Source organism: Panthera pardus, unplaced genomic scaffold, assembly GCF_024362965.1.
Source record: "Panthera pardus isolate Hobbes unplaced genomic scaffold, ASM2436296v1 HiC_scaffold_13, whole genome shotgun sequence".
Taxonomy (NCBI): Eukaryota; Metazoa; Chordata; class Mammalia; order Carnivora; family Felidae; genus Panthera; species Panthera pardus.
In genome coordinates this window covers 44,454,338-44,463,406 of record NW_026526688.1, presented here as the reverse complement: position 1 = coordinate 44,463,406, position 9,069 = coordinate 44,454,338, and the positions used below count along the sequence as shown (strand labels likewise).

The following is a 9,069-nucleotide window of genomic DNA, read 5'->3' as shown; positions in this document are numbered from 1 at the left end:
AATACTGTTAGGTGCCAATCTAATGAGAACTTGCCCCAGACCGAGTCTTCCAGAACAGCTGGGTTCTTGCTCACCTTCCGTCTCTCATCGACTGAGGGAATGGAAGGCTATGCCAGGCTGCTTGCTACAAAGCCCGCTTTCCTGCTCTCCATTCTTCCCTGCAGAGGCAGCTGCCTCAGCTGTGCCGGTGCCCATCATCTCACTGGGGACGATTTCAGGCAGTTTTTAAAACCAAACCTTGGTGGTGAGGTCAGCTTCGGCCTGTGTCTCCCACATTTTTTTGCTACAACAGGGAGAGAGGTGCTGGTGGTACTTGACTTTTAGGACCTGCACTCGTGCCAGGACTTGAGTCGTTACAATACCAGTCATGTTGGTGACATCAAATAAATGCTCTGTAATGCTAAAACCGAGGCTAAAGGTTTCCCAGTCACCACCAGTTCACCGTAGGTGAGGTCAGACTAAGGGAACTTCAAAGCAGGTTGGCTGCCGAATGTGAATGTCGACTGAGTTTGGCCTGCTGGCTCCTCCCAGTGGCAGCCGATAGTCACAGCGGCTTCACTGTCCTCGAGACAGATTTCTTGCTTCCTGAGGTTCCATCTTTCTTACTTGAGATCGATATCGTACATTAGTGGTACCGAGGGACTGATGACCCTCAGTCTGTGGCAATTAGAAAAGGTGGAAAGGCAGTATTGATGAATGCTGTGGTGGTCCCAGGCCCTAATCTTTTAACCCTCAGGAAACCAGAGATTCAGTGCCTTGACAGCACGACGTCTTCATTAGATAAACTGGATTCCTTTCCTCAGGAGACCCAATCTGGTTATCTAAGTAAAATGGCCACTTCATTTTCTCTCAGGTCAATTTTACTATCTTTTATTTGACAGCTAGCTCAGTCTCTGGGGAAATCTGTGGGTGATTTTGAGTAGTAACAGCAAGGACATCACGGTTATCATAACAGTGCCTTCTATTTCTCTGGCACCTTTCCCAAAGGCATCTGAAGCTCTTCATAGGTCCTCCATCCACTCACATAACATTGCTTCGAGGGAGGGCCAAGGCAGAAATTATCTGTACTTTGCAAGGAAAGACACCACTCTAAGGTCTCAAAGCAAATGGTTTTAAGATCAGAAATTCATTTCTTGGCTCTTTGCACCAAATTACGCCTTCTTTAAGCATAAACACAAACTGTAACATGTTGACAGACACATATTTACAGAGAGACACAAGGATAAGAGAGAACTTTACAATAGTGGCCAACACCGCAGCTGCCAAAACATAGCTAGCTTAGAAAGGAGACTTAAAGCAGCAATCCCATTTGCCCTGCAGAAATGAAAGTGAATCGAACCTTCTTTTTGTATTTAGCAATAATCCAGCAAAGAGTAAGCTTTGGGTATAGAGGCCGAGTGGTAGCAGGTTGAGTGCTAACGTTCCGAGGAGCAGGGATCCACGCGTGGAACGCAGCAATAACCAGCAGGTGGCAGAGAAAGTAGATTTCCAAGCAGCCAAAATCCAAACATTCAGAGAATTTTTTCCCTTTCCTGGGGGATGGGGTGGAGTTTGTACAGGAAGAACTATAGGAAGCCAAGATCTGTGGTAGTTTCAACACATGAAGTCGGTCACAGACACAGGAAGCACGATGTGGGGGACCGCCATGAACAGAGTAAGCCAGGAAACATGAAGCAAGGGACCCGAGTGTAAAGCTGATCTTAGGTGACAAGCTTTCCCCCACATAGAAGCACAGACAAAACCACACCCACATAAAGGGGTAGATGTATATCTGGGTTTGAGTTTCTGCAGGCCCTTGGTGGAGTAATCCTTAGCTCTCCTCTTAATCACTTAGCTCTACCTCTTGGCTATTTCCCAGGGAGGCCCCCAGCTCCCCCTCTGACCCTCCAACCCCACCAACCCCATCAGTTTCCTCTGAGGAAACGATCTGTGGTTGAGGGCGGTGGGGCCTTGGCTCCGGGCCCGGCACCTCTGGTGCACTGATGGGAGGTTCCTGCCCATTACACACACATCGATGCCTTTCCAAAAGTATCGGAGGGGTAGGAGATTTGTGGCGGAGGTCTCGGTGCAGGACCTGAGGGGAAGAGATTTAGGAGGGAACTGCAGGGAACTTGTGGCGCCCTCTGCACAGACACAGCCCCAGGGCCCCATTAGGCTCACTCCTTTTCAGCTGACATTCTTTCCCTCGTCACACAGCCCATATAAAAATGAAGCAGCAGCAATTTTTATTGAGGGACCTAAACTGAAAATAGGTTTAGAACATAATTTAAAAAAATAAAACAGCAAAAGTAGCAAAAAATATATGACCTTTTTAAAAACATTTTCCTTTTTTTTCTTTTTTCTTTGTTTTTAATATATAGCAACTGATGCCTCCCAGCCACCAGGAGCATCTTACCCAATGGGTAAATCTCTGGTAACGACCCTTTTAAAAAGACATGTAAATATATACTCAGATTTATACACTTTGTGTTTTCTTCATAGCTATGTACAAAGCCCCCAGTTTGGGGCTGGGCCCCAGGGCCACGACACTGCTCCCAGCCTTTGCCTCCCCATCCTCTGGTACCAGGTATTTGGTCAGCAAAGCGAATTAGTATCGGAATTAATAAGCCACTGGCACCATCTATCTGGAGCAGAGGTTGCCTTCAGCCGAGGCCCGGAGCACGGACCTCCCCTCACTACCGCGGTGGCCATGAGGATGAGGCCCCCGCCACCGGAACTCAGGCTTACGGGTTATTCGAAGCAGACAAAACCAACATGGGAAAGCTCAGTCAGCTCTCGCCTGCATGCCTGCTCATCTCCCACTCCCCAGCCCTCCAGGCAGTGCCAGGTGGTGGGGAGGGTCTTGGTCCAACATCTGGGAGGGAACGAAGTGGCCATGAGCAAGTACCTGCCTCTCTGCTCCTCTCTCTCACAAGCAGGTTGCGAGGAGGAGGAAGAGAGGTGAACTCCATGGGGTGAAGGCCTCAGGTAGGCAGCCGGCTCCTGCCAGCAGGAAAGGGGCAGAGGGGAAGGCAGTGAGTCCCGCAGGGAGGGGTGGGTGAGGGTTACAGCTGACAATGGAGTTCGGGGATGGGAACTGGGGTGCTAGTCAGCGCCGTTTGAGTCCGCCATTGGCAAGCTGGGCTGGGTGTCGGGGCAGACAGGGCTCCTCAGGCAACGGCTCATGAGAGAAGACGGAATCCTCCCCTGAGGAGCAGGTAGAGCTTCGGGTGTCGGGAAAGCTGGGAGAGTATTGGTCCAGGGGCATTGACAGGTCCAGATACTCCTGTGAAAGGAGACACAAAAGATCCGGCACTCTCCTCCCTGTGGTAGTGTTCATTCACAGAGATGCACCTAGTTGATGGTGGCTGAAGGTCTAGGATAGGACTGCCTCACCTGGTTGGAGGTCAAGGCCACAATGCGGTCCAGGTCTTCCACCAGCTGCTTGAAGGTAGGTCTCTGAGAGGGTACTGCATGCCAGCAATCCCGCATCATCATGTATCTGGGACAGGATTGTTGAGTCAGGGGAGGAACGACCAGGAAGGGCTACTTGATCTACCTAAGCCCCTTTCTTCTCCCCTTCGTCCCCAGGGCCTGGCTCAGGACCTCAAGTGTCTTCCCATGCTTACAGCTCATTGGTGCAGTTACTGGGCTTGTCCATTCGATGACCCTCCTTCAGCAGCTTGAAAAGCTCCTCCACAGGCACGCCAGGATACGGGGAGCCTCCCAGAGTGAAGATTTCCCACAGGAGCACCCCAAAAGACCAGCTGTGGGTGAGCACAGAGCCACTGGGTCTTACGGGCACAGAACTCGGGCAGCCTAGAACCCTCTCCATCTCTCCACCAGCACGTCATCCTGAACCCACCCTCCCGGAGCACAAACTCTTCAGGGGGACGCCAAGGGCAGTGCTGGAGAACAGACTGGCCTTTCAACCTCTACTGAGTGAACAGAGTAGGTGCGCACATACAATGTTTCCTTCTGTTCTGAGATGGAAAGAGGACCCCCCCCCCCCCCATCCAGAGGGGCATGCTCTATACCAAATATCCCCGGCAATTGCTTCTTTCAAACTCACACGTCACTCTGGTGGGTGTAGATCCGGTCAAACAAGGCCTCGGGTGCCATCCACTTCACAGGCAGCCGGCCCTGCAAGCAGCATGAGGGAGGTTGGGGGTGGCCCAGGACAGGGCAGCGTGGGGGCCAGCTGGGGCACACACAGGACGGGGCACACGCTTCGCTCATCCCAGCACACTGCTTCTCAAGCAGGGCTGCCTGCACTGGGTCACAGCCAGGAGATGTAAGTAGGAGGAAGCCTAACAGGGCAGAGGCCTGGGCCGAGGACCAGCGCCCAGTTCCGTCCTCAGCACTTACATTGGTTGTCTTTTTATAGTAGTCGATGTGGTGGATGTCCCGAGCGAGGCCGAAGTCTGCGATCTTCATCACGTTGTCCTCTGTCACCAGGACGTTCCTGGCGGCCAGGTCTCGGTGTATGCACTGTGCAGAGAGGAGGTGGGATGCGGGTGAGGGGCTGACAGTGCCCAGCTGTCGGTCAGCCTCTGGCCCAGCCGTGACGCTGCAGCAGGCAGGTAGCCCAGGTGCCTTTACAGTCCTTCTCCTGCCACACCACTTCCCCCTGACCATTCTAGTTCACTGTTAGGAGGTCCCTCTGCTCCACTTCAAAGTCAGCCATTCGAACACCTCCAGCTCCAGGCCTCTCAGTCACCTGAGCAAACCCTCCTCATGGGTCTCCTTCGCACCCGGAAAGGCAGAACCTGGACGCTTCTGCCAGTCTGTGTAGGTGTGTGCTCTCAAACAAAGCATCCATTTACCAAGCACTAGAACTGTAGTTAACACTGTCACGAACGACTTCATTTTACCCACAACATAGGACTCCCCATTCTTACTCTACAATTGGAGATACATAAGTAGCTGCACAGAAAAGGGGCAGTGTGCACGGATCAGAACTTTATCCCGTCTGACCAGAAGGCCACCAGGCTCTCCTGACGACATCCCTGAGAGCTGCAGACAGCACAGGGAAGCGGTGCTACAGACATCTACGACCCCACCAGAGGATTAAAAGTCATCAACTGGAGTGCAAGGAGGGCTCTGTTCCCATCCCAACTTCACCCAGGGGAACCTTCAGGTGCCACACCTTCTTGGAGGCGAGATACTCCATGCCTCGGGCCACCTGATAGGCGCAGGAGACCAGGTCCTTGGAAGAGAGCTGCTCCTCTGGGTTGTGGCTGGGGTTATAACAGTACTCCAGCCCCGGGGGCCGCCGGGCCTGCAGGTATTCCCGTAGGTTGCCTTTGGAGGCATACTCCACGATGACGTACAAAGGACCTGGGAACACGGGGATGGACAGGCCATCAGGGTGGGCAGGCAGGTGCTCTGGGTCAGCTCCACCCTAAGGAAACCCCACCCCCAACTGCACACCATGTGTCTGTCCTCCAATCCTAACTGCACCTCTAGGGAGCCTGGGAAATTCAGTCCACTACCCAAAGAAAGCTAGGGAAGTGGTTCTTCCTAGCATACACTAGGAAGTTCCTGAGCCAAGCTGTGTTGGGGGAGGGAGGTAAGAGCCCTGAGACCACAAGGACTCACCTGGTTCTATCCACACACTGTTCTCAGATGAGCACCAACAGGCACAAGCCCAGCCCCCGAGAGGTAACTCCCAACTGCTGCTAAGCTGGCCCCCGTTCCCTCAGTGTAGCTGAGATGCCTGCTCACTGATACCCCCAGCTCGTGATCTCCTTCCCGACAGACACTGTTATCCGTGGGAGGCCCGGGTTCCCGGCTGGGGTGGGAGAGCCGGCCTGGCTTAGCGCCTACCGTCCTGTGTGCAGGCCCCCAGCAGGTTGATGATGTTCTTGTGCTTTCCGATCATCTTCATCATCTCCATTTCTGAGATCAGGTCTGACAGGTCTTTCTCTGTTGCGTCCGCTTTACACATAAACCAGAAGGGCATGAGACTCATTTATGTGTGAAGGAGGACAAGAGGAGGAAAGCTAAGGGAGAGGGGATGAGGTGTATGCTCGAGGAGTCCCTGTCCTCCGGAGTGGCTTCTCTCCTCCCTGATTCACACCTAAATCTATTTTCCCTTCCCTCTTCTGAGAGCGGTTGTTGGCAGTGTGTGCTAACAAGTGGGACGGAGGATATGATAAGAAAAACCAGCTGGCAGCGAGATCTAGAATAAACACCTGGCCACCACCCAGACTGACGCTGAGGAACAAAGTGAGATCATGGCAATCTCAGGGTACAGAATGCCCCTCCACTCCCAGGAGACGCCAAGCAGGCAGTGCAGCCGGTGTGGACGGTGAAAGAGCACCGGAGAGTGTGTTCTATTTGGCCTGAGGTAACAGTTTGCTTGGAAAAGGAAGGGATTGTTTTTGCAAGGACAGAAACATCACTTACACTTCAACATCTTCACAGCCACTTTGGTCACACGGTTGGGTTTGTCCTTGTCCAGCCCAATGGCTTCTGCCAACACCACCTGCCCAAAGCAGCCCTCTCCCAGGGGTTTGCCTAAAACCAGCCTTTTAGGAAAACAAAGGGTGGTGTGAGTCAGGACCGGTAAAGTTCAGGCCTTGAGAGGGCACCCCCTTTCCACCTGTCCATATTCCACTCGACTGAGAACAGAAGTGTCAACTATGATTTCTGGAGGCATCTGGTATACCTTCACTCCCAAGCAGGGGACTTCCTCAGAAGTTGAAGTTAGAATATTACCTGTCTCGAGGCAGCTCCCAGCGTGGGTCTTCAGGAAGCTCATATTCAGAGACTCCAGCCAGCATGGGGGTTCCGCTAGAGGAGAGACGTGAGGGCCGAACCAGCAGAACCCCAGAGTTCATGGAGGCACTAGAATCAGCCGACACCTACAGGGAAGCGTGGGGTCACCCTTCTAGCGAGGATAGGGTGGGGGGTTGGGGGGATTGAGCAGCAGCAACAGCAAGTTCCTGCAACTCTTAGGGCTTTCCACCAACATGGCAGAGGTATCTGGTATCTGATGTTCCTTCTCTAACACAGAGTGACAGAAAGACCACAAAAGGTCTGAAGGCCTAAAGTTCTAAAACTAATTTTTGCCACCGGCCAGCCTTCTCTGTTCACTTACCTTCAACACAAACAGACCAAGTCTACCTCTTCCAGACTGATTATTTTATAACTTACTATTGCAACCACAATTCTATTCCTGTTCCCATTCTTTGTGAAAACCCTGCCTCAAATTATGGATTCCTAACCCCCGAAGCACCTTCCAGAATTAGCACCACTCTGAATGAGAAGCATTCCCTCCCTTCCACATGCCTTCACCCTCTGTTCCATTTCCTTGGACGAGGAGAGGGTGGCATCCTGGAGAGGAGAGAGAGGCATCCTGGCACCTGACTCAGGCCCTCTTCTCTACTCTGTATCTTTGCACCTGTAGCTGGCCCTCAGGGACAGTTCAAAAGTGCAATATCAGATGCACATTCAGCCTGGCTAGGGCCTTCTCCCAAGCCATGTGCTGGAGGAGCAGGGGGCTCGCAGTTCTGGTACGGTAGGTGTATGGAATCCATGGGCTAGCACAGCTTGGAACCCAACTCTGGAACACTTAGGACATTCCACTGCCTCTGGCCCAGAAGCTAGAAAGCAAAGCTGGAAGCGGTAGGTTGGGGACAGAGGAGGGCAGGGCATCAGAATCCTGGAGAAGCCCCTGGGGGCACAGGAAGGAAAGGTGATATAGAGCGTGCAAATCCCCTATCTACTTTCTGTTACCTGTCTGCGCAGAGGGATGCTCTTGGCCAGCTTGTGCACGGCCATCTGGCTGTGGAAGTCGCTCTTCTTGGTGCCACTCTTCATTTTGTAGATGATGACAGACCCCACCATGCAGGAGATGAGGAAGGCCCCTGTGCAGTAGATGATGATCTCCAGGTACAGGGGCGAGGTCATCACCGCCGGCCTCTCTTCCAGGGCTGAGTCAGTGTGAACACCATGTTAGCAGGCGTGTTAGCAATGCGCTAGGCTTCCAGCTTCATAAGAAAAACAACCCCCATCTCCTTTCCTCTGAGAATTTTCAGGGCAGAGAATGAACCAAGCCAGGTCCTAGCTGGGACTGTGGTCCAGCATGGAGCAGATCAGATATCCTACCATCTTTGAGTCTTCCTGATCCTGACTTGGATCCCACAAGAGGGATGGATTAGAACCGTCTTGTTACTTGAGGCCCATCCTCATTCATTCGGTCAGGAGCCTGCCTCGTTCAGTGGAACCACTGGGCTCGGTGGCTACCAGGTATGCAACAAAGACTTTCTCAGTCGCCTCATGGAAACATGGCCCTTCTCCGCAGGGCCCCAGCATTGTGTGCCTACACCTATCACATGCGACACAAGGAACCATCTGTCTTTGGTCCCTGACAGCCCATGAGCACCCTGGGGGCAGGGGCCCGGCGCCTTGTTCATCTCCACATGCCACAGTGCCTAGCATATAGCAACACTCACATAACGAGAACAAGAGGGGAGGGAAAGGAGGACCCCAGTCGGTGTCCTGACCATTCCTCACCTCTTGCCTATTTCACCTGTGTCAGGTCAGACCTGCAAATATTCGTACCTACATGCCTAGCTGAACCATAGGCAGAACTAACTGCATTTCCAACCATGTCTGGGCTGCTTGAGATGAGAACGTAAGCTTTGCTGCACTTTGTAAGAATTCTACTCACAGGCCCTAACTCCTGAAACTGAACGAGGACATTGGGGGGGGGGGGAGAAGGTACTGTTGTATTGTCATCTCCCACTTTCCATTTAGAACGCAGCCTGTTTCCCACAGAAGCCCATCCAGCTGAACCCACCCTTCCCTCGCATACGAAGCCGAAGCCGAAGCCGGGGGGCTTCACAGGACACTCCTTCGCCACCAGCAGGAACGCCCTTCTTCCTTGCATGGCTTTCCTCCCAACCCTCCTCTTCCAAAGACCCCAGCCAGCCACAGAAGCTGGCATGCTGGGGACCTCCCCAGAGAGGCACTAGGTGTGACCACAGACAGAGCCCCAAGGGACTCCCGAGCCTGACGAGGAGACAGCAGAGCTGATAATAAGAGGAAGTGTTTCTGTTTTTCTCTTTTCCCAGTATGGAC

At 52.9% G+C, this 9,069-nt stretch overlaps 1 protein-coding gene across 7 annotated transcripts in view; it reads right to left on the bottom strand.

Moving 5' to 3' along the window:
• Positions 1–1,097: 1,097 nt before the first annotated feature.
• The window catches only part of FGFR1 (fibroblast growth factor receptor 1), a 52,285-nt gene continuing 44,313 nt past the window's right edge, over positions 1,098–9,069 (bottom strand). For 4 of the 7 annotated variants that reach the window (XM_019440756.2, XM_019440757.2, XM_019440759.2 and 1 more), the window contains 10 exons: positions 7,717–7,919; positions 6,703–6,848; positions 6,391–6,512; positions 5,809–5,919; positions 5,129–5,319; positions 4,348–4,470; positions 4,052–4,122; positions 3,609–3,746; positions 3,376–3,481; positions 1,098–3,265 (listed from right to left, as the gene is read on the bottom strand). In XM_019440756.2, coding sequence (XP_019296301.1) covers positions 3,089–3,265; positions 3,376–3,481; positions 3,609–3,746; positions 4,052–4,122; positions 4,348–4,470; positions 5,129–5,319; positions 5,809–5,919; positions 6,391–6,512; positions 6,703–6,848; positions 7,717–7,919 — 1,388 coding nt within the window. In that variant the 3' untranslated portion in view covers positions 1,098–3,088. The remainder of the gene's footprint in view (positions 3,266–3,375; positions 3,482–3,608; positions 3,747–4,051; positions 4,123–4,347; positions 4,471–5,128; positions 5,320–5,808; positions 5,920–6,390; positions 6,513–6,702; positions 6,849–7,716; positions 7,920–9,069) is intronic. The other 3 variants (XM_019440755.2, XM_053901070.1, XM_019440761.2) reach the window with 1 other exon arrangement.